The 23,508-nt window shown below is 42.3% G+C and overlaps 1 protein-coding gene across 1 annotated transcript in view; it reads left to right on the top strand.

The window, feature by feature from the left end:
* The window catches only part of apoba (apolipoprotein Ba), a 37,875-nt gene that overhangs the window by 4,272 nt on the left and 10,095 nt on the right, over positions 1-23,508 (top strand). Inside the window, exons 5-24 of the mRNA XM_055171784.2 lie at positions 5,831-5,978; positions 6,185-6,337; positions 6,424-6,548; positions 7,508-7,596; positions 8,541-8,988; positions 9,895-10,009; positions 10,089-10,232; positions 10,589-10,794; positions 10,992-11,196; positions 17,721-17,900; positions 17,982-18,185; positions 18,273-18,440; positions 18,520-18,725; positions 19,989-20,171; positions 20,768-20,898; positions 20,978-21,188; positions 21,397-21,569; positions 21,646-21,821; positions 22,880-23,001; positions 23,117-23,490. Of these exons, the coding sequence (XP_055027759.2) occupies positions 5,831-5,978; positions 6,185-6,337; positions 6,424-6,548; positions 7,508-7,596; positions 8,541-8,988; positions 9,895-10,009; positions 10,089-10,232; positions 10,589-10,794; positions 10,992-11,196; positions 17,721-17,900; positions 17,982-18,185; positions 18,273-18,440; positions 18,520-18,725; positions 19,989-20,171; positions 20,768-20,898; positions 20,978-21,188; positions 21,397-21,569; positions 21,646-21,821; positions 22,880-23,001; positions 23,117-23,490 (3,761 nt within the window). The remainder of the gene's footprint in view (positions 1-5,830; positions 5,979-6,184; positions 6,338-6,423; positions 6,549-7,507; positions 7,597-8,540; positions 8,989-9,894; positions 10,010-10,088; positions 10,233-10,588; positions 10,795-10,991; positions 11,197-17,720; positions 17,901-17,981; positions 18,186-18,272; positions 18,441-18,519; positions 18,726-19,988; positions 20,172-20,767; positions 20,899-20,977; positions 21,189-21,396; positions 21,570-21,645; positions 21,822-22,879; positions 23,002-23,116; positions 23,491-23,508) is intronic.

The raw sequence follows: 23,508 nt of genomic DNA, 5'->3' as shown, positions 1-23,508 counted from the left end.
CGCACGGTATCTGGGGGCGTGGGAACAGCTTCCCAGCCCGTCGCGTTGGCTTTTACGCACGATTCGTCTCGGCTATGCGATCCAATTTGCCCGGCGTCCCCCCAAATTCTCCGGCGTTCGTTTCACTACGGTGAGAGCTGCCGATGCGCACGTCCTCCGTGCGGAGATCGCTGTCTTATTGGCGAAAGACGCGATTCAGCCGGTCCCTCCAGCCGAGATGAGGTCGGGGTTTTACAGCCCTTACTTTATTGTACCCAAGAAAAGCGGCGGCTTGCGACCGATCCTGGACCTGCGTTCGCTGAACCGTGCACTTCACAGAATGCCGTTCAAAATGCTGACGCCCAAACGCATATTTCCATGCATTCGTCCAAACGATTGGTTCGCATCTATCGACCTGAAGGACGCGTACTTTCATGTATCGATTCTCCCCCGGCACAGGCCGTTTCTCCGCTTTGCGTTCGAGGGGCGAGCATACCAGTACAAAGTCCTCCCATTCGGGCTCTCTCTGTCGCCCCGTGTATTCACCAAAGTAGTGGAGGGGGCTTTAAAACCCCTGAGAGAGAGAGGTGTGCGCATTCTCGCGTATCTGGACGATTGGCTAATAATAGCTCAAACACGTCAGACGCTGTGCGATCACAGAGATTTAACTTTAAAACACCTCGCTCGTTTGGGTCTTCGGGTCAACTGGGAAAAGAGCAAGCTTTGCCCCGTGCAGAGAATCTCTTTTCTCGGTATGGAACTGATCGATTTGACAGCTCGTCTAACAGAAGCGCGTGTACAGTCGATTCTGACTTGCCTGAATACATTCAAGAGCAAGAGCGCGGTCCCGCTGAAACAATTTCAGAAGCTTTTGGGGCATATGGCAGCAGCCGCAGCTGTAACTCCGCTCGGACTGCTTCATATGCGACCGCTTCAGCGTTGGCTTCACGATCGAGTCCCGAGGAGAGCGTGGTTGCGCGGCATTCACCGTGTTATCATTACACCTGCGTGTCGTCGCACTTTCACTCCGTGGTCAGACCGTGCGTTTCTCCGAGCCGGTGTGCCTCTGAGACAGGTCTCCAGGCACGCGATAGTATGCACAGATGCGTCAGACACGGGGTGGGGGGCCACGTACGATGGGCTTGCGGCTTCGGGGGTCTGGACGACACCCCAGCTGCATTGGCACATAAACTGCCGGGAAATGTGGGCTGTATATCTTGCGCTCGTCCGTTTCAGCAACGAGTTACGGGGCAAAGATGTATTAGTTCGTACAGACAACACTGCGACCGTGGCGTACATCAATCGTCAAGGCGGTTTACGCTCGCGTCACCTGTCGCATCTCGCCCGTCACCTCCTCACTTGGAGTCAGAAGAATTTGAGGTCTCTTCGTGCCATTTACATCCCGGGCACGCTCAATGTAGAGGCGGATGCGCTCTCTCGGGCTGCGCGTCCCGGCGAATGGCGACTCCACCCCATTGCGGTTCAGCAAATTTGGAGACGTTTCGGCAAAGCGCAGATAGATCTGTTTGCTTCCCCAGAGACGACCCATTGTCGCCTGTTCTATTCACTAGCCGACGACTCGCTCGGCGTGGATGCATTGGCACACAGCTGGCCGCGAAACATGCGCAAATACGCGTTCCCTCCGGTGAGCCTCATTGCGCAAACCTTATGCAAAATCCGGGAGGACGAGGAGAGCGTGCTGTTGGTGGCACCGTATTGGACAACCAGGAGTTGGTTTCCAGAACTCTCTCTCCTCGCGACAGCCCCTCCGTGGAAGATTCCCCTGAGGAAGGACCTTCTTTCTCAACAAGAGGGCACATTATGGCACCCGCGCCCCGACCTGTGGAACCTCCATGTGTGGTCTCTGGACGGGGCACGGAGGATATGAGTGATTTACCGCAAGAGGTATCTAACACTATTGCTGCTGCGCGAGCGCCGTCTACGAGACAGGCTTACGCGCTTAAATGGAACCTGTTTGTCGACTGGTGTTCTTCCCGAAGTGAAAACCCACGAGAATGCCCGATTAGTGTTGTGCTTTTATATCTCCAGCGTCGCTTGGAGAATAGGCTGTCACCATCCACTATTAAAGTCGATATCGCTGCGATATCAGCTCACCATTCACCCGTAAACGGTAGAACAGTGGGTCAGCACGACCTAGTCATTAGATTTCTCAGAGGCGCTCGAAGACTGAATCCTTCGCGTCCCCCCTCTATTCCTCCTTGGGACCTGTCCTTGGTGCTGAAATCACTCCAGGAAGCCCCATTCGAGCCTCTGCATAGTGTGAGTGTTAAGTTTCTTACAATGAAAACTTTAACTCTCCTTGCTTTGGCTTCTGTTAAGAGGATAGGGGATATTCATGCATTTTCGGTCGATGAATCGTGCCTTCAGTTCGGGCCGGCTGCATCCAGCGTAACACTGAGACCCCGGCCCGGCTTTGTGCCCAAAGTTCCCACCACTCCTTTTAGAGATCAAGTGGTGAATCTCCAAGCACTGCCTTTGGAGGAGGCAGAACCAGCCATGGCTTTGTTATGTCCTGTTCGTGCACTACGTGTGTATATAGACAGGACGCAAAGTTTTAGGACCTCAGATCAGCTCTTTGTTTGTTACGGTGGTCAGCAGAAAGGAAAAGCTGTCACCAAGCAGAGGATGTCCCATTGGATTGTGGATACTATAGCCCTTGCATATCAAAAGCAGAATGTGCCTTGTCCATTTAATTTACGTGACCACTCTACTCGCAGTGTGGCATCATCTTGGGCACTGGCTCGCGGTTCCTCGCTAACAGATATTTGTAGAGCTGCAGGCTGGGCGACACCTAATACGTTCACAAGATTCTATAGTGTTCGTGTCGAACCGGTTTCCACTCGGGTTCTTTCTACTAACTAGTTAAGAATGCCGAGGGTCGGCTCGTGTGTAGGCTTGGAGCCTATATTTTGGTGCTGCACATTTGCACCATTATTGAAGGCCATCGGGGCAAAAACGTCTAAAAAACTGTATTTGCCTCTCCTCCACCGCCCTGATAGCTGGTGTTGCGGAGCATCCGCTGTCAACCTATCACTGATGTATTCTCTGTAAACCTGTGTAGGCTAGGCGTCCACATTTGTCCCCTACGTGGGGTTCATTTGTGTGTATAGTCCGTGGGGTTCTAATCCTCCACGTTTTTCCTTAGCAGAGCCTGCTCTGCATCTCTCAACATACCATGTATTGTTCAGAGACTTTATTGAGCAACCTGTCGGTTGTTTCATATATTTTTATGTCATCCATTTAACCTTCTTAGGGGATGGCTTCCGCAGTGTTCTAGCTCCGCTCAGTTTAGACGCTTCCCCCAGTTCGCTGCTTCACTATCGTGGGTTAAGGAACAGGTAGTGACCGGCCTTCTGCATTTCGCCTTAGGTTCCGCCCCTTATGTGGAGGGCGGAGGGCTTTTGCAGGCACTGGAAGGGTTCAGCTGCAGTGGCGTTTTGGTAGGGATTCCCAATTCGTCGGTCACGACGTGACGTCGTAGTGACCGACTGAAAGGGAACGTCTCGGTTACGTATGTAACCCTCGTTCCCTGAAGGAAGGGAACGGAGACGTCACGTCCCGTCGCCACAGTTTGCTGTTCGATTGCTGTCCAGGCCGGGCACTGTTGCTCGGCTTCTCAGCAATAATATAGCTGATTTGGTATTATGCACCTGTGCCTTATATACGCACCTGGCGGGGCGGCGCCGGCATTATGCAAATACCTGCATGCCAAGTTCATTGGCGTTTCTGATAGTTCTCGAAGTAGATAGGTCACCCGCGAAGCGGTTCCCAATTCGTCGGTCACGACGTGACGTCTCCGTTCCCTTCCTTCAGGGAACGAGCGTTACATACGTAACCGAGACGTTCTAATATCACAAGTAGAAAGCCTCGGAAATGAAAGTAGCTCAGTTTGACCAAAATTGGTTCAATAATAAAGGAAAATAGGTTCTGTGTTACAGCATAACATCTTCAGGTCAAAATTGCATAACAATTTCATTTTGTGTGATTATGCTCCATCACTTATCTGCAAAATATGATATAGAAATTATATTGCAATTAATTTTATAGTTATAAATGTATCTTTTATTGATACCAATCAGTTTTGGGTAAGTTACTGAAAAAAAGTAATTAATTACTAGTTACGTATTACATCTTCAATCATGTAATTAGATTACTTTAGAAATTACTCTCTCCAAAAAGTAATTAATTACTTATTACTAATTACTCTCTAAATCCTATTTAGTACATGATACAAGGATAGGCTTGAAATGGCTCAAAGAAATAATATATAAAATTATAAATTATTCTGGTCCCACTTTAGGGTCCAATTCTCTCTATAAACTAACTGTTAAGTACTTTTGCCTCAATGTACTCCAACTACTGCTTATTAATACTAAAGAAGTTGTTAATTTTAAGTATTGGTAGAAATGGGAAGGGTTAAGGACATAGATTAAGATTTTGCAGAATCAGGCATTAATATGTGCTTTTAAGTATTAATAAACATACAGCATCTCATTAATATTAAGGCTAATAATCAACCAGTTAATAGTGAGAATTGTAAACTTAAACCAAGTTAAATCCACTATTGTATTATAGTATACATAATTGTTTTAGAGTCCATACACAGTATTTAGTTACATCAGAAGTAACTGTAATTAGATTACAAGAAAAATAAGAGTAATCCCTTACTTTACTTTTTCAAGGGAAAAGTAATTAAATTACAGTAACTAATTACTTAGTAACTAGTTACACCCAACACTGATACTAATAACATAATTTTTAATTCATTTAATGACTTTTTCATGTAAAATTTTCATGCTTTTTTCATGAAAAACTGACCGAATAGTTTCTGAAGGAAAATATCACACATAAGACAATGACACTTTAACAAGACACCAAATATAACTAAATCTGGCCAAGACAAATGTACTCTGCAATAAAATACCAATAAATTACATTTAGGTGTCTGAGCCAATGGCAGTGTTGGGGAAAGTTACTTTTAAAAGTAATGCATTAAAATATTAAGTTAATCCCCAAAAAAGTAACTAATTGCGTTACTTAGTTACTTTTCATGGAAAGTAATGCTTACGTTACTTTAAAGTTACTTTTGCATAACTTTTTCTTACTTGGCTGAGGCTTGATCTCTTTCAGGCCTTGAATGTGTTTTTATGATCGCAAAAATGTTAAGCTCTGGCCTGCCATCTCCGTTTTCTGACTCAAACTGTTCCTGCTCAGGTGCACAGAGTGCGTCATTCTACGTTAATATGTTCAGTTTAATTTAGTACATTATTTTATTTTTAAATTGATAATTGAACTGAAAAGTAACTCGCATTACTTTGTTAGTAACTCAAATATTAATGTGTACATTTATAAAGTAATGCGTTACTTTACTCGTTACTTCAGAACAGTAATATTATTACGTAATTCGCGTTACTTGTAATGCGTTACTACCCCCAACACTGCCCAATGGTGTAGTGGGCAGCACTCTGACATGTGGGTCTTTCGCACTTAGGTAATAATCTTTAGGTTCAAAATAAAGATACATGTATAAACTTTCATATGGCACCATTGTCATTGTTCTCCCGTATACGTTGTTGAGAAGTTACGAGCCATCATGATCATTTGGCACCCCTGTCCCTTGTAGGCAAATATGCTCACTGTTTATAGATAATTATAAATCTTCATCGTGAAATATCTTGAAAACTGTAGCCAACCCACATCTTTATCACCTGCTTTCTTATTCATCTAATCAAAATATGTAAAAATTAAAACACATTTTATCTCGGAAGTCGATAATTTACCAAAATTTGTAGAACAGTGTAATTAATGTTTTTTGATATTGTCTTTCTAGGAACCCTCTGAGTTTTGTGGTAGAGCAGGTAACCAAGGTCTCCATTTATCCAAAGAAAGATGAACCAGAAAACATTTTGAACATCAAAAAAGGAATAATCTCCGCTCTTCTCGTGCCAGTCCCAGAGGAACAGCACAATGAAAAAATGGTATGTTTAAAACAGTATACAGATAAAAACATAATAATTATTTATAAAATCGATTTATTTGCCATGTACTGCATTAAACTTTTTAAAACCCTTTTATCGAAAATGACTTACAGTCCATTCAAGCTTTACATTGTAGGTTTAGTGTAAGTGATGTAATGGCTAATTTTGTTTATCTGCTTTTATTTATGTTCCTTTCATTCGTTTAGACTACAATCCATGGTATATGCAAGACTGATCTGACAGTCAACGCAAGAAAAGAGATCGACACGGACATCACGGTGGTTAGAGACCTGTCAGCCTGCAGCCATTTCTCACCTCACAGTCTCCCAACCAGCCCCCTTTCCCTCTTACCTGGCCTGGTAAGATACACAATCAATTTTCTACAGTATTCTTCCACACTTATCTCTGTTGTAAGACCACTAAAGCAACTTCTGTAATTTTGCAGAATGGGCTTATTTCCAAGCTTATCAGGAGCACTCAGACATGCAACTATCAGTTTGACAACAGGAGGAGTCACATGACTGAGGCGGAGTGTACAGAGAAGCATCTCTTTATCCCTTTCTCTCACAAGTGCGTAATCTTATCATTTGTGACTTTGTTTTGTGCCTCGGGTGACAACATCTCAGCACCCAGTTTTTTAAGTTATTGATGAAATCACAAATGTAATTATTTGCGGTTCTGCTGAGGGGGTAACATATTTATGAAAGTTAAAGGTATAGCGGAAGATTTTCCCGAAGTATAGAAAAAAAAACGCCCTCTCCATTAAAAAAAAAATACAATTGCGCAACACTCTGCTCCCGAGAGGGAACGCCTATTAAACGTGTGCACGAGAGAGCATACACGAGCCTAGTTCTTCTCGTGCACGCTCTGTTTACAAGTTGCTGGCGGCATGGCTCACACATTGAGTTTACTGTGTCTGGGCGGTTCGTGATTTGTGCCAGGGCTAGCATCGCTAATCATAGCTTACATCAACTTTTACTAGCAGTGATTTTAAATGGATTTCTCCATCTAGAAACTTCGCGACTGAAGCATCAGTGGGAAGCCCAACCTTTGCTTTTAGCGCATGCCAGCATGTGAAATATTCCCCCGAAAACACTCTGGTCTTGTTTCTTTCTTCAGAGCACTTTCTTGTCTTACAGTTTGTAGACACTGTTTGTCTTGCGACCCTCAGACATTTTGAAAAAAAAAACACGGGGAGAATGCGAGCTTCAATGAATGGCTGAAACCATAGCTCACCACACATATACACCTGAAAGTGCGCATGTGCAGAAACCGAACCTAGGGATGAGCACGTACGACATCTTTACGTAAACAAATCACCAGAATGATTAACAACTGGGATGACCAATAGACTTGATGATTCACCCGGAAAAATTAAATCTTCCGCTATACCTTTAATTTAGATCATGGGTTTTGATTCCCAGGGAATTTTACTGATGAAATCTACACCTTGTAATGCACTGCAAGTTGCTTTGTATAAGTGTCTGCCCATGCATTAAATGTAAATGTATATTTAATTTCTCCTACAGGGGGCAGTATGGTATCTCCTCAGAAGTGAAACAGACTCTCTCTCTGCAAGATTCAGTAAAAATCAACAACAGATATTTCAACAAAGATGGTAGGTGGCTCCAAGTTACCCAAGAGTGTAAAATAGTTTTTAGTTGAACTATTAATTAATTAATTAATTAATTCAATTTGTAAATCTTAAAGGTAAAGTTAAATTATGCCATTTACTCACCCTCAAAATGATCCAAATCTGTATACATTTCTTTGTTTTGTTGAATACATGGAGATGTTTATAAAAGATTTGGGGCACCGTTCACCTCCATAGTATTATTTTTGCCTATTGTCAATGGTGCCCCAGATCTGTTATGAAAATTCTTTAAAATATCTTTCTTTGTATCATCAGAACAAAGAAATGTATACAAATTTGGAACAACTTGACAGTGAGTAAATGATGACAGAATTTTTTTTTGTTGAACTATCCCTTTAAGTGTTGAGACATAAAGGGAGAATATTATGCCCAATTTGACAAGATGTAATATAAGTCTCAGGTGTGTCAATGTGTCTATTACGTTTCAGGTCAAAATACCTCACAGATAATTAGTTATAGCATGTCCAAAATGCCCCTGTTTGGGCAGGAGCAAAAAAGTTTTGCTTTCATCTGTGTACCTTTAAATGCAAATAAGTTATGTCTTTAAGTTTAAAATAGATCTGATTCCGGTAAATACAGTCTGGGACAATTGTATCTTTAGCCACATTAGTGCTACAACGTGCTTACAAACACATTTAGAAAAGCTTGTGGGTAAAGTTAACCAGTCAGTCAATGGCTGTGGGCGGGGCTTTGTTTGTGTGACATCACATTAACAAGTGAATCAAAACAGCTGTCTAATGAGACTTCTCTGGCTAAATGAGGAATTAAAATAGGAGTGAGTGATTTTTTTATTGTATGGTTATTGTGTTCACACACTGCAAACACACATTTATGTCCAAACATAATATGTGCCGTTTAGGAAATATGGATGTGTAAACAAAGAAATTAATAACATCCTCTTCAATCAGACACTCTTCAGAGAAAGCTCTTTTTGGAGGAAGTGGAGGACAAGCTTCCCATCCAATCAAAAGAGGACATGCTTGCCACAATGAATGAGTTAAATTCGCTGTCCAGCTCAGGAAAGAGTCAACAGAGGGCCAGCCTCTTCCATAAGCTGGTGTCTGAAGTCCGCGGCTTAAAAAACGAGACGCTGTCTGGAGCGGCGGATGAGATGATGAAGGTCTCACAGTGGCTCACGTGGCAGATGCTCTTTCAGTGTGGAACCGACGAATGCACCAGTGCCATCTTGCAGATCCTCAGAACTTTTGAAGAAACCGCCTTAGAGGTGGATGCCATGGTCTACGCTTTGGGACTGCTACCGCAGGCAAGCCCTCAGCGGGTGAGAGATATGTTGAGCATGGCGCAGAACAAACCAAGCAAGGCCATCATGTATGCTCTTGCCAACACAGTGAAACAGTAAGTGTCATGATTAATATCCATTGTGTGTTGTCATTTAGCATACAGTATATGACCCTTCTTGAGTCATAGGGGTATATTTGTATGGGTCCAAATTATTAGGATATTATATAAAGATTATGTTCCATGAAGATATTTTGTAAATTTCCTACCGTAAATACATCAAAAAATTATTTTTGTGAGATGATCAATCAGTTGCTAAATACTTTATTTGGACAAATTTAAAAGCAGGGTGCATGATTTTTGAAAAACACTTTGGAAAAGGGAGTTGGGCCGACTACCAACCCTACTGAAAAATCCAGCTAAGACCAGCATAAGCTGGTGAGCTGGTTTTAGCTGGTCTCCAGCTTGGTTTTAGCTGGTTTTGCTGGTGTAGGAAGCTAGTTTTGCTGGTGTAGCAAGCTGGTCTAGCTGTGTTTTGGTCACTTTTTAAGCTGGTCTAGCTGGACTTAGCTGGTCAGGCTGGAAGACCAGCTTGCCCACCAGCATGACCAGCTTTTTCATGCTGGGAGGACCAGCTTAGACCAGCTACTGCCACCTTATACCAGCTAAAACCAGCTACCAGCTTATGCTGGTCTTAGCTGGATTTTTCATTAGGGAAAACACACTTGTAGCCAATCAGCAATAAGGGGCGTGTCTACTAAACAACATCATTGCCTGGGTTACGTATGTGTGGGAGCGGGTCTATCAAAAGAAGGTCCAGAATCTATTGGGGTAGGGACATGTTTGTTTTAGTGATTTCAAATATCAACATTGGCTTTCAGAGATCATGCACCCCCTTTAAAGGCGATTTTCCCAATTTTATTAAAATGGACCCATTTGGTTTTGTGGTGCTAGGTCACATATTGTGATTGTTCATCATTTCGAGCTGAATTCAATTTAAGCCAATTGTATATTTTGATCCAGACTTCCTCAAGATCAAGCAACATCAACACCTGAGGTTAAGGAGGTGGCTGAGTTCATGGAGTTCATGTTAGGTGATTGCTCAGGAGATGAAGATAGTACTTTTCTCACCTTAAGGGTAAATATCAATCTTACAAGAGTTTGTTTTACATCTTTTCTAAAGTTTTTTCACTTAATTATTTTTATATGTCCAACAGGTTATTGGTGTCATGGGCAAGTACATGGAGGGATTTCCATCTCTAAAGACCTCTCTTCTGAAATGCATAAGCAAGACTTACGCCCCACTTCCAGTACAAAAAGCAGCTATCCAAGCTTTCAGACTCATGGAACTGGACTCAGATGTAAATCAAATCTTGTTATTATGATTCCTTGTCTCACAAGTAGTTACTTGAGTAACCTGAATGCCCAACATTTGCTTTTAAAGTCACCATGAAATTGAAATTAAAACTTTTACTTTTTTGGAGGTATTGGGGTATTTTTACAAATGACTTTTCTGTGAGCTTCATTGTTTTTAAAAAATTCATGTGCCCTCATAATCTTTAATAATTTCCCCTCAAAAAAATCTCTCTTTACTTCTGGTCAAGAGGAATGGTGGGAGGGCGGGGCCCAGGCTAGCAGTGATTAGCGTTTACCAACAATCCAATCAGTTCTCAATGGATGAATAAAAAATGTGTATTTTGATTTGTTTTGTTACAAGGTGAGACGTGTCCTGATTCAACAATATGAGACTCAAGGGGCACCTGTCCAAAAACGCATTGCTGCGTATCTCATGCTAATGAGAAACCCTGATGTAGCAAACAGAGTTCTGAGGACGCTTAAGACTGAGCCAAATGAGCAAGTTAAGAGCTTTGTTTCCTCCCATATCACCAACATACTGGAATCAGAAGATCCAAATTTAAGCACGTATGTATATCAGTATTTAAATACACAATTCAGTTTCCAAGTGTGTTATTTATTATTAATCAATCAATCTATTTCACATTGATTTTTGGATGTTTTTGCTAAAAGCATCAAATTTTGGACAAAAAATGATTTATGCAGTCAAGATTTTATACCCAAGCTTTTATTCAGATATTTTTCTATGTTTTGTTGAATGTTAGAGCCAAAGAATACATCCTTAAAGCCTTGAGAGGGGATGCAAACTTTAACCCTTTGGACTCCACAAAGTTCTCACGGAATTACAAAATTGATCTCGCGAGAGCTGGCTCGATAGAAAGCAACATGATTTTCGACTCTGCAAATTACCTGCCCAGAGAAGTCATGTTAGCCACCACCCTTGACAGCTTCAATACGGAAATATTCGAGGTACTACATTAGTGTTTGGGTGATTCTCACGAAATCCAGACTTAAATGGTGTCCAGCATCAGATTTTTTTTTAAAAGCCATTGAAGCCAACTTTTGTTGCACGTATAAGATTAAGGTCTGAACTTACTATAACCATTATTTTATGGGGTTTTAAAAATATTTCCTATAGAATTATTTACATTTTTTAGATTATCATTATAAAAAATATCATTACCGCAACATGATATTACATTAAATATATGCATTTACAAACTCATGTGTCGGTAATGAGAACTAAAAAGTTTTCTAGGTAATATAACAAACAAAATTTAAACTTTTATCTGGAGAGAAAAAATAAGAACTGCTTACCTAGTAGCCATCTTGCGTGTCACAGTCAATTATGTCCCTTCCACCAATTTTTTTTAAATGCTAGTTCCTTGAGGGCTTAAACAATGATTGAAAATGGTTGCAGAGGTGAGAAAATTGGTCTTGGACGCATTTATATTCCTTATAATTGTCTCTACATTTATGATCACCAAATTGTAATGATACGTATGAAGCGGAAGCAAATGCAGGTGAAATATAAACAATGTTTATTAAATGTAAACAAAGAGAGAGTATTCAGAGTCAATGCGGAAGTAATCCAGTCCGGTGTTGTGGTGGGCAATGGTGACGATGACTACGGTGGAAGTTGATGTTTTGAGTGCGACGTTGGTGGAGTGGTGAGCAGTGGTGAAATCCAGGCTGACACGGAACATCCACACGAAGACGACGACGACAATAAACATCCAACTGTAACACGTAATCCAAAGCACACGAAACAACCACGCAACACGGGAACTGAGCAAACATAAGAATCTGGCAGGGAACAGAAAGTCAGTTGAGTATATATGGAGATGATGTAATGATGAACAGCTGGAGCGAGACAATCAACACACAGGTGAATGGGATTGCTCTAACGAGCACATGGCAGGGGTAAGTGAACAACACACACACACAAACATGACACGGAGGAAAACAATGGATTTTCCTACCGTGACAGTACCCCCTCCCCTAGGAACGCCCCTCGGCGTTCCCAGCCTGCTTTACCTGTTGATTGTAATCATCAATAAGGCGGTGATCCAGTATGTCCCGAGCAGGGACCCACCTTCTCTCCTCCGGACCGTAACCTTCCCAATCCACCAAGTACTGAAATCCGCGTCCCCTCCGTCTGGAGTCCAGAATACGGTTAACCGAATATGTGGTCTCCCCATTAACTATACGAGGCGGAGGGGGAACCGGGGCAGGCGGATTAAGACGGGAAAAAATCACCGGTTTAATTTTGGAAACGTGAAAGACGGGGTGAACCCTCCTGTACGCAGGAGGAAGGCTAAGACGCACTGTTACCGGATTAATGATTTTGGTAACAGAAAACGGGCCAATAAATTTGGGAGCAAGTTTATTCGAGACGGAACGCATCGGAATATTCTGGGTTGAAAGCCACACTCTTTGACCGACGACGTATCGGGGAGGCTTCGACCGGTGGTGATCGGCCTTAGCCTTGGTGCGCGACCTCGCCTGGAGCAAGGCTCTGCGAGCCCTGGTCCAGGTGCGGTGACACCTCTGGACTAGTGCGTGTGCGGAGGGAACCGACACCTCGGACTCAGTACTGACAAAATTAGGTGGTTGGTACCCTAAACTACACTTAAATGGAGACATGCCCGTAGATGACACCGGCAGAGAATTGTGTGCGTACTCCACAATTGAGAGTTGCTGACATCAGGACGAAGGATTCTTGGAAACCAGACATCGCAACACCCTTTCGACGTCCTGATTGGCTCGCTCGGTTTGACCGTTGCTCTGGGGATGAAACCCGGACGAAAGGCTAACAGTCCCCCTAGCAATTTGCAGAACTCTCGCCAAAATTTGGACACAAACTGGGGACCCCTGTCAGAGACCACGTCTGTCGGGAGGCCATGTATACGGAAGACGTGGTCAATGACAGCTACCGCTGTTTCCTTGGCTGATGGTAATTTGGGCAAGGGAATGAAATGAGTCGCCTTCGAGAACCGGTCCACTACGGTCAAAATCACCGTATTACCCTTAGAGGGTGGGAGGGCGGTAATAAAATCTAGCGATATGTGGGACCAGGGTCTCGAAGGGACAGACAGCGGTAAAAGTAACCCATCTGGAGGACGATTGGAAGTCTTACCAACGGCGCAAACCGAACAAGCCAAGACGAAGTCGTGGACGTCACGAGCCATACCAGGCCACCAAAATCGTTGCTTGACTAGAAACCTAGTTCTACTAACCCCTGGGTGACAAGCAACACTGGAACCATGACCCCACTGGAGGACGTCTGACCGTAACCCTTCCGGCACAAATAAGCGGTTCGGTGGGCAGCGAGCGGGGGGCGTTACCCCTTCTAAGGCTGTCAAAACCTTCGATTCGACCTCCCATCTGAGCGCGGAGATAATGATTTTCTCCGGTAAAATGGGCTCGGGAGTAGCAGTACGATCGGAACGCTCAAAAAGACGTTTTTGGAACCCGGCCGGTAAGAAAGGGTAAAATCGAAACGACCGAAAAACAATGCCCACCGAGCCTGCCTGGAGTTAAGTCTTTTGGCGGTTCTAATGTATTCGAGATTCTTATGGTCCGTCCATACAATGAAAGGTACACCCGACCCTTCAAGGCAGTGACGCCATTCTTCCAGTGCTAGCTTGACCGCCAACAACTCTCAATTGCCAATGTCATAGTTAACTTCCGCAGGAGATAAACGATGAGAATAATACGCGCAGGGATGCACCTTTCCGTCTGAGGATGCGCGCTGGGACAACACTGCTCCTACCCCCACCTCTGACGCGTCGACCTCCACTATGAATTGACGTGAACGATCAGGGGTAACAAGAATGGGAGCTGAAACAAAGCAGCTTTTCAGTTTGGCAAACGCAGCCTCAGCTGCGTCTGACCACCTGAACGTCAAACCAGGGGAGGTCAAAGCGGTCAGAGGCGCGGCTAGTTGGCTGAAATTGCGAATGAAACGCCGGTAAAAATTGGCGAACCCCAGAAATCTCTGCAGGGCCTTGCGAGACTCTGGGGATGGCCAATCTACCACAGCCTTAACTTTCTCAGGATCCATGCGAACACCCTCAGTCGAAATGATGTGTCATAAAAAAGAAACAGACTGTGCATGAAAAACGCATTTCTCTGCCTTGACAAAAAGCCCATTCTCTAGCAACCGCGAAGCACTCGTCGTACGTGTTGCAAATGTTCCTGGAGAGATGAAGAAAAAATCAATATGTCATCCAGGTAAACATATATGAACTGATCTACCATGTCTCGCAACACGTCATTAACGAGTGCTTGGAAGACTGCCGGCGAGTTCGTGAGACCGAAAGGCATCACGCAATACTCAAAATGGCCACGAGGGGTGTTAAATGCAGTCTTCCATTCATCCCCCTTCCTGATGCGAACCAAATGATATGCATTACGTAAGTCCAATTTAGTGAAGACAGACGCTCCCTGCAACCTCTCGAAGGCAGAAGACATCAACGGCAAAGGATACGTATTCTTTACCGTGATGTTGTTCAACCCTCGGTAGTCAATACAAGGTCGCAAGGAACCATCCTTCTTCCCCACAAAAAAGAACCCCGCCCCCGCTGGAGAAGAGGAAGGACGAATGAACCCCGTTGCCAGAGAATCAGAAATATATTTCTCCATGGCCTCCATCTCCGGAACGGACAGAGAGTATAACTTGCCCTTAGGCGGAAACGTACCTGGCAATAAATCTATCGCACAGTCATAGGGACGATGAGGAGGAAGAGAATCAGCCCGCGACTTACTGAACACCTCCTTCAGATTGTGGTACTCCGCGGGCATGTTAGACAAATCCACTGCTTTCCCCTGAAACACAGACTCAGAAACAGAAACACAAGCAGAGACAAGACAGGACTTATGACACTCCTCGCTCCAGCTGGTAACAGAACCCAGTTTCCAGTCAATTCTTGGGTTATGGGAATGAAGCCAAGGGTGTCCAAGAACTATGGGGGAGAGAGCAGTGTCAGTAATAAAAAATGAAATAGTCTCAGTGTGGTTTCCAGAAGTGATGAGTGTGATGGGTGCTGTGGTGTACTTGATAGTGGGTAACTGATGTCCATTGAGGGCGAAGGGCGCAATCTGGTGGGTGAGTGGAGTGAAAGGTAACTTGAGCTTACGTGCTAGTGAGCTGTCGATGAAGTTGCCCTCCGCCCCCGAATCCAGAAGTGCGTGCCCTGAGTGTGACATAGTGGACCACCGTAGTCTCACCGGAAGGAGAGTGGATGTAGTAGAGGTTTTCTGTGCGGAGATCCCGCCCGATAGTAGCCTCTGTCTTACTATCGGGCTTGGTCTTTTACCGGGCACCTCTGACACTGGTGACCCGGCTCACCACAGTACATACAAAGTCCCAGGGATCTCCGCCGCTTCCTCTCCTCCCGGGGTAACCGAGCTCGACCCACCTGCATGGGTTCCGGATCTGAGAGACCACCGGCGGAAACTTCGTAGAACGGATCCGTAGACTCCGCTTGACGTAGGGACGGACCTTGAGTCTTCCTCTTGGCAGCAGTGGAAAGGCGTGCGTCAACCCGGATCGCCAAATCCACCAACCCGTTAAGCGACTTCGGTAACTCCGCCGTAATGATCTCTCGATGGATCCGATCAGCCAACCCATGCAGGAAATGATCCCACTGCGCTTCCTCGTTCCACCTGCACTCCGCCGCCAGGGTACGGAACTCGATGGCATAGTCCGAGACGGACCGCTCCCCCTGCTGGAGATCCGTGAGTAGACGGGCGGCCTCCCTCCCGGCGACGGAGCGATCGAAAACCCTCCTCATCTCTTCAGCAAGCGAGGCGAACGAGGAACAACAGCTGTCTTTGTTTTCCCATACCGCTGTCCCCCAGAGGGCAGCCTTGCCTGTTAGTAGTGAGAGTGTGAACGCCACCTTCGTCTCCTCGAGAAAGAACGACCGGGGCTGTTGGGCGAAGTGTAAAGAACAATGAGAGAGAAAAGTACGGCAATAGTTGGGCTCACCAGCGTACTTCTCCGGGATAGGAAGTCTCGGTTCCGGGGTGAAGCTACCCCCTGGAGGTGAAGATGGTGCGGGCGGCATGGGTGGCGCAGTGGGAGGCGTGATGTCCGGAGATCGCTGAGAGAGCTCGGAAACCTTCGCCACCATTACCTGGACGGCCTTCCGCATATCTTCGATGGTTTTATCCTGATGATCCATACGAGCCAGAGATCGCTGGAGAAACTCCTCCAACGCGAGATCGGTTGACCACCTGCTGCTTCCATGTTGGCCAGATTCTTCTGTAATGATACGTATGAAGCGGAAGCAAATGCAGGTGAAATATAAACAATGTTTATTAAATGTAAACAAAGAGAGAGTATTCAGAGTCAATGCGGAAGTAATCCAGTCCGGTGTTGTGGTGGGCAATGGTGACGATGACTATGGTGGAAGTTGATGTTTTGAGTGCGACGTTGGTGGAGTGGTGAGCAGTGGTGAAATCCAGGCTGACACGGAACATCCACACGAAGACGACGACGATGACAATAAACATCCAACTGTAACACGTAATCCAAAGAACACGAAACAACCAAGCAACACGGGGACTGAGCAAACATAAGAATCTGGCAGGGAACAGAAAGTCAGGTGAGTATATATGGAGATGATGTAATGATGAACAGCTGGAGCGAGACAATCAACACACAGGGGAATGGGATTGCTCTAACGAGCACATGGCAGGGGTAAGTGAACAACACACACACACAAACATGACACAGAGGAAAACAATGGATTTTCCTACCGTGACACAAATACCACGTTTCTTTACTGTAAAATGTTACTGTAAAAGCTTTTAATTTTTTTTTTTTTTTTTTGAAATTATAAATTCATGGACATATTGCGGTAATGAAAATTTTCCCTGGCCTGGGTGCCAGCCGATCTTAGCCCCGCCCACCACAATTTGAAAAACGGGATTCTGACTCGAATTGAGTATGACAACGTCAGGCTAAGCATTTACTTTTTTTATCAAAATGTTTCATGACACCTCATAAGTCTAATTTTGCGAGAATCACCCGTTTGTGTAAAGGTGACATTTTAAAGTGTGTGTAAAGTCTGACATTATATGAGTTTTGATTTAAAAATGGCAAGTAAATAAAATAAGTCTCAAAATCTTGGAAAAAAGGCAGGATTCTCTGCTCTCAAACTCTGGGGGTGTGTCCACTTTCGTCACTGAAACCACACATGCTTGTGATTGTGTTAGGGGCGGGGCATACTCGTTGACTCCAGTGTGTCATCGAGCCATTGTTTGAGTCCCGCCCAAATAATCCTGAACACAGAAATGTGGAAAAACTCCACAATTTAGTACAAAATAGTGTAACATGTTTCAGCAAAACATTCCTATCATTTACAATGTGTTTAGAAACAATTTTTAATGACTTTACCAGGACTTTAAATATCCTATTATGTTATTACTTCCTTTATTTTATTTTCATCATTATGAATCCATGTAATCACTGTTTTTCTCAGATTGGTCTTGAGGGCGAAGGCTTCGAGCCGGCCATTGATGCTCTCTTTGGTGACAATGGTTTCTTTCCTGATACAATCTCAAAAGCAATGTACTGGGTCAACGAAAAAATTTCACATCCAGTCAATCAGGTTTTGGATAAATGGGTTTCACCCCTAAGAGGACAAAGAATGAAAAGACAGGTACATAATGAAAATCTAGTATTTTTTTAAGTGGACAATGAAAATCTGATTAAATGATAAATAATACTTCTGTTCCCTTAGGTTCCTCAGAATATCATGAAGGATATTGAAGAATACTTTTCTGAGTTTAAAAAAAGCCTTGAAGAGATTGAAAATGCACCTTCAGCCATGGCCTACCTTCGGTTTATGGGAAAAGAATTGGGATACTTAAAAACCAATGAGCTTAGTCGCTTCGTTCAAAATATTAACTTGTACGAGGAAACATTCAAGTCGTTACTTATGAATGTATGTGTCATTCAAAGATTTAAAAACATGATATATTAACTATATTAAAAGTCTGTATATAACTATGATTTTTTCTTATCATTGCAGTTAATGAAAAAGTTGACATCCAACACAGACAATGAAATTTTTGTCCACTACATGTTCTTGGATAAAGCATTCACGCTACCCACAAGTGCTGGATTTCCATTAAAGTTTTCTCTGGCTGGCGTTCTGGCTCCTGGAGCCAAAGGAGGTCTGACCATTGATCGAAAGATGGTAATCTATTTCACTAGTGTTTATTTGCATTTCACAGTTACTTTGTAATTTGTTGATGGTTTTCTGTCATTATTCACAGCATGGGCTGTCATTCATGCCATCTGTGGGAGTGGAGTTCATCACCCAAATGGGCGTTTATATCCCAGAGTTTGTACTAGCTGGTATTGAGACACACACAAGCATGTACCACGAAAGTGCTTTGAATGCCAAGGTCACCATGAGTGACAGTCAGATCAAGCTTTCCATCCCTGCACCAGAGGGAAACATCCAGCTCTTCAGCGTCAGGTACAATGCCCTACAAACATGATAAAACATGATAAAAGTTCTCTAAAAAATTCTGGGTTGGGTTGTAATTTAACTTATGTTGGGTTGTTTCAACCCAAAATGCTGGGTTGTTTTTACCCATTGTTGGGTCAAATATAAAAATTGTCTGGGTAAATTTAACACAACAGCTGGGTTTGTCCCTTTTTGACCCAATGCTGGGTTGAAAACAGCACTTTTTAGAGTGAAATAAATTTGGTACAATTATATTATAGGAAATTAAAAAAAAAATGTCAGTGCAAATACACTCTAAAAATGCTGGGGTAATTTTAAACCATGCCAAATTTAAAATAAGTTTATGTAACCCTGTGGTTAGGTTTGTCCCCGCCACTGTCAGAAAAAAAGTTTAAAACTCTTTTGTCGCTATGGTGGTACACTAAGGTACCATTTAGTACCTCAACAGGTATATAAAATGAAATACAATGCTGTACCTTTTGGGTAAATTACTGTAACTTGAGGCCCTTAAATGTACACAATTGGTTCAACATTTCAATGTGTTGTCTGCCCATAAAGGTACAAAAATGAACCTTTAAAGGTAGTGACAGAAAATGTACAGTTTTAAACATTTTTCTGACAGTCATGGGTTAAAAATAACCCATTAAATTTATGTAAAAATGTATATTGATCACTTTTGCATAGTAATTATTGTAATGTAATTTAAAAATAAAAGGCCCTAAAATATATCAAAAACGTGACCCTGTCTTTGAAACCTAGCTAAAGTGATTTTCTACAAAAAATCATCATACATAAAGTAAAAAACACTAATAACCTTGATATCTTTAATATTGACTGATTAATATTAAAGCACATGCCTTTTAGGCATTTTTACATTTAGGCATTTAGAAGACGCTTTTATCCAAAGGGACTTACAAAGATTAGGAAACAATAAAGTGAGTTGTCATAGGGATGCAATAAAACAAGAAGTGCAAGTTTTCACTATTCTGAACAATACCTTGCTGGTAAAATATTTGTGTATATGTATTATATTAAATATATCTAAAAGATTGAAATCAAACTGATGCTTCTATTCTCATAATACGTTTATGTGACTTTTTCCTGGATTTTACAGACACGGTCAAGTGTAAAAACATGGTAAAAGATTAAAATTAAGAGTGAAGTGAAATTTAAAGTATCTATAGTTGAAGAAACTCCTTTTTACTCTTGCATATTGATATTAATGTTAATATGTGGCAGTGAAACTTAAAAAATGTTTCTCTTCTACAACAGCAACAAGTTGCTCTCAGTGACGTCCACTCAGACTAAGATTGTCCCGTCTATGGTGGAGGACAGGACTGACTCTACAGAGTGTAATCCTCTCTTCCCTGGGTTGAACTTTTGCACCATTTTGCGCTATTCAAACGCCAGTTCCAATAATAATGCCCCATACTATCCTCTCACAGGAGAAACAAGGTAAGTAGCTGACCAAAAGATGTTTATCTTTCTAACAGCCATTTTTGTGGGCAATTTAAAAAAAAATTGGCGCTCAGGACACTGTCCCTTTTATGAGATATGTGCTTCTGGTCTATTAACTTTATTTTAAAGGGGACATATCACGAAAATCTGACCTTTTCCATGTTAAAGTGCTATAATTGGGTCCCCAGGGTTTCTATCAAGCTAGAAAATGTGAAAAAGAACAACCCAGTAACTTAATTTTGGTAAACCATTCTCTGAAAGCATGTGATAAAATAAGTAATTGAATTTTGACTCCCCTTGTGATGTCAGAAGGGGATAATACCGCCCCTTTTTCTGAGCTATCCAACCACGGCACTGCCATTTATTGCAGAGATCAGCTCATTTGCATTTAAAAGGACACACCTAAAAACTGCAATTTTTGTGCTCACACTTACAAAGTGGCTAAATGGTATTTTGAGCTAAAACTTCACATACATACTCTGGGGAGACCAAAGATTTATTTGACATCTTTAAAAAGTCTTGTGAAATGTCCCCTTTAAATTTAAAATAAAAATGCACAATTTATTTAAAATGAACACACAATTTTGTTCCAGGCTTGCTTTTGAACTTCAACCTACGGGAGATGTAACTGAGTATACAGCAACCGTTTCCTATGAATTGTTGAGGGAGGGCAAAGAGGGCCGACATAAAGTTGACTCTGTGAAAATCGTTTTAAGGGCTGAAGGTAAGTCCTGAGAACATTTCGTATTATGTTTATATCTTTAATTTATGATATTTTCTCATCAGAGATGTAATTTTTTAAGGTGATGAGCCGACTGAAGCCACAGCAGTTGTGAAATACAACCGCAATAAGAATACCGTCAACACTGAGCTTCAAGTCCCAGATTTTGACATTGAAGCAGGCATGAAGTTTGCGGTTACAGATAGCGCTGGGAAAGGAAAAAAGATGCATGGCATTTCAATCGATGTAACTAACCGAAACATCCCACAACTTTCAATAGTTGGACATGCCAGGTAAAGTATAGATATTTTTAATTTTAAAAAGAACAAATATATACAGGAACAATTCAAATTCTGGACAAAATTGACTGAATAGTTACGAATTTATTAATGAAACGATGCATTTGAGTGAAATAAGATTTGTAGACAGATGCTGATTATGAGTTAAGGAGTTTCTAAAACTTTTATTCTAACATGACATGTTTAATGTGCTTGTGAGTAGGCTGGAGTCTATGAAGGATGGTTTGCTTGAGATTCACATGACAGTACCTGCACTTCAGATGGACACCTCTGCTACAGCAACCCTAAAAAACACCAACGGTCTCGTCCTACAGCTTGAAACAGCTTTTAACATGCCAGAGATCACTTCTGTGCAGAAAGCTATTCTCAGATACGGTAATGAAGCGCTAAATGTTAATAAGACTCTTTGAATTTCTCGTCAGTAAATAATGTTTTATGAATGATTTTGCAGATGATAACAAGGTTGAACTTGAGATGAAATCAGATATAAACTCTGAAGTTGAGAAACTATTCCCGAATTTGGAGGATTATCGTAGGCAGCTGCAGGCGAGTATTGATGATGTGCTTGACCAGAAAGTCACCAAAACTGATATGAAGCTTCGTCACATTGTTTCAAAAGCGATAGAGGTGAGTAAATCAAAGTAAATGCTTTATCTATATTGTATTTCACCTTAAAGGGATAGTTCACCCAAAAATGAAAATAATGTCATTAATGACTCACCCTCATGTTGTTCCAAACTCGTAAGACCGCCGTTCATCTTCGGCACACAGTTTAAGAGGTTTTATATTTAGTCCGAGAGCTTTCTGGCCCTCGATTGAAAATCTAGTAACAGTATACTGTCCATGTCCAGAAAGGTAATAAAAACATCATCAAAGTAGTCCATGTGACATCAGTGGGTCAGTTAGAATGTGTTGAAGCATCGAAAAATACAATTTGGTCCAAAAATAACAAAAATTACGACTTTATTCAGCATTGTCTTCTCTCCTGTTGTGAAGAGCATGCGCGAGACTAAAGTCATGTGACGCGGATGATGTAGACGCGGCTGACGTGTTATCTGGTGCGCCCCAGCTGTTTTTTTTGTGCACCCAGGCTTCGTTTACAGTCTGAAGGAGATGCACGCTGTAAGTTTAAAAAAAAAATTGAGGATAACACGTCATTCACGTCACTGCAGTCACGTGACTTTAGTCTCACGCATGCGCTTCAGTTCACAACAGATGCGGAAGAGAAGACAATGCTGAATAAAGTTGTAATTTTAAATGCTTCAACACATTCTTACTGACCCACTGATTTCACATGAACTACTTTGATGATTTTTTATTACCTTTCTGGACATGGACAGTAAATCGTACATAGATTTTAATGGAGGGTCAGAAAGCTCTCAGACTAAATATAAAACATCTTAAACTGTGTTCCGAGGATGAACGGAGGTCTCACAAATTTGGAACGACATGAGGGTGAGTAAATTTTTGTGGGGTTAATTGTAATATTAAGTGAACGGTAAAAAGTCAGTCTAAATAAAAAAAGTTAGAATTTACATAGAGTAGGCAATGGATCTTAATTGTGCTTACCTATATTATTGAGGGATACAGTAGTTATATTAATGGTTTTTGTATTAGTTCTAATTTATTGCATTAATTCTAATACTTGAGAAGGTTGGCTTAAAGTTATTCTCTTTTTTTCGAAGGCAGTACGTATTTGGCTGGATAAATTATCATCGGGTAGTTCATTTGTGGATATTAAGAGGAACAGGAGAAGCACTCCAGAACTCACCCTGCCATCTTTACCTGAAAAATTATACTTGACATTGTAAGTAACAATTTAAGGACTTCAGAGTCGCAGATCATATTTATATACAGTAGAAGAGACCAAGACTATCTGTATATGCTTGTGCATTCATCTCTTCCATTTTTGTTATATTTAGCGATACGTTGATGAGATACCAATTCAACAAAGGCAGAATCTCCATTTCATTTCCTCTTCTCCTGGGAGGAAAGTCCTCTGCTGAACTCAACATCCCTACTACCATTACACTCCCACGGATTCGGATTCCCCACATTGGACTGGAGATTCCTCCAAAAAATTATGAGATTCCATCATTCACAATTCCCCGCAGTTTGGACTTCTCCTTACCTAAGATAGGGTTAGCAGAAGTGTCTGCTAAGATGAGTAGCAACATTTATGAATGGGAGGGCTCCATCACTGGTGGCAACAACACTCTTGACGTTCCAAGTTACATTGCTGCTTACAAAATGATGGCCAGCTGTCCTCTGAAATGCCTCTCGTACAGTGTTGAAGGTATTTTCAGTTTAGGTG

Source organism: Misgurnus anguillicaudatus, chromosome 7 (assembly GCF_027580225.2).
Source record: "Misgurnus anguillicaudatus chromosome 7, ASM2758022v2, whole genome shotgun sequence".
Classification (NCBI taxonomy): domain Eukaryota; kingdom Metazoa; phylum Chordata; class Actinopteri; order Cypriniformes; family Cobitidae; genus Misgurnus; species Misgurnus anguillicaudatus.
Note: the sequence above shows the minus strand (reverse complement) of the source record. Positions and strands in the feature narration are given on the sequence as shown.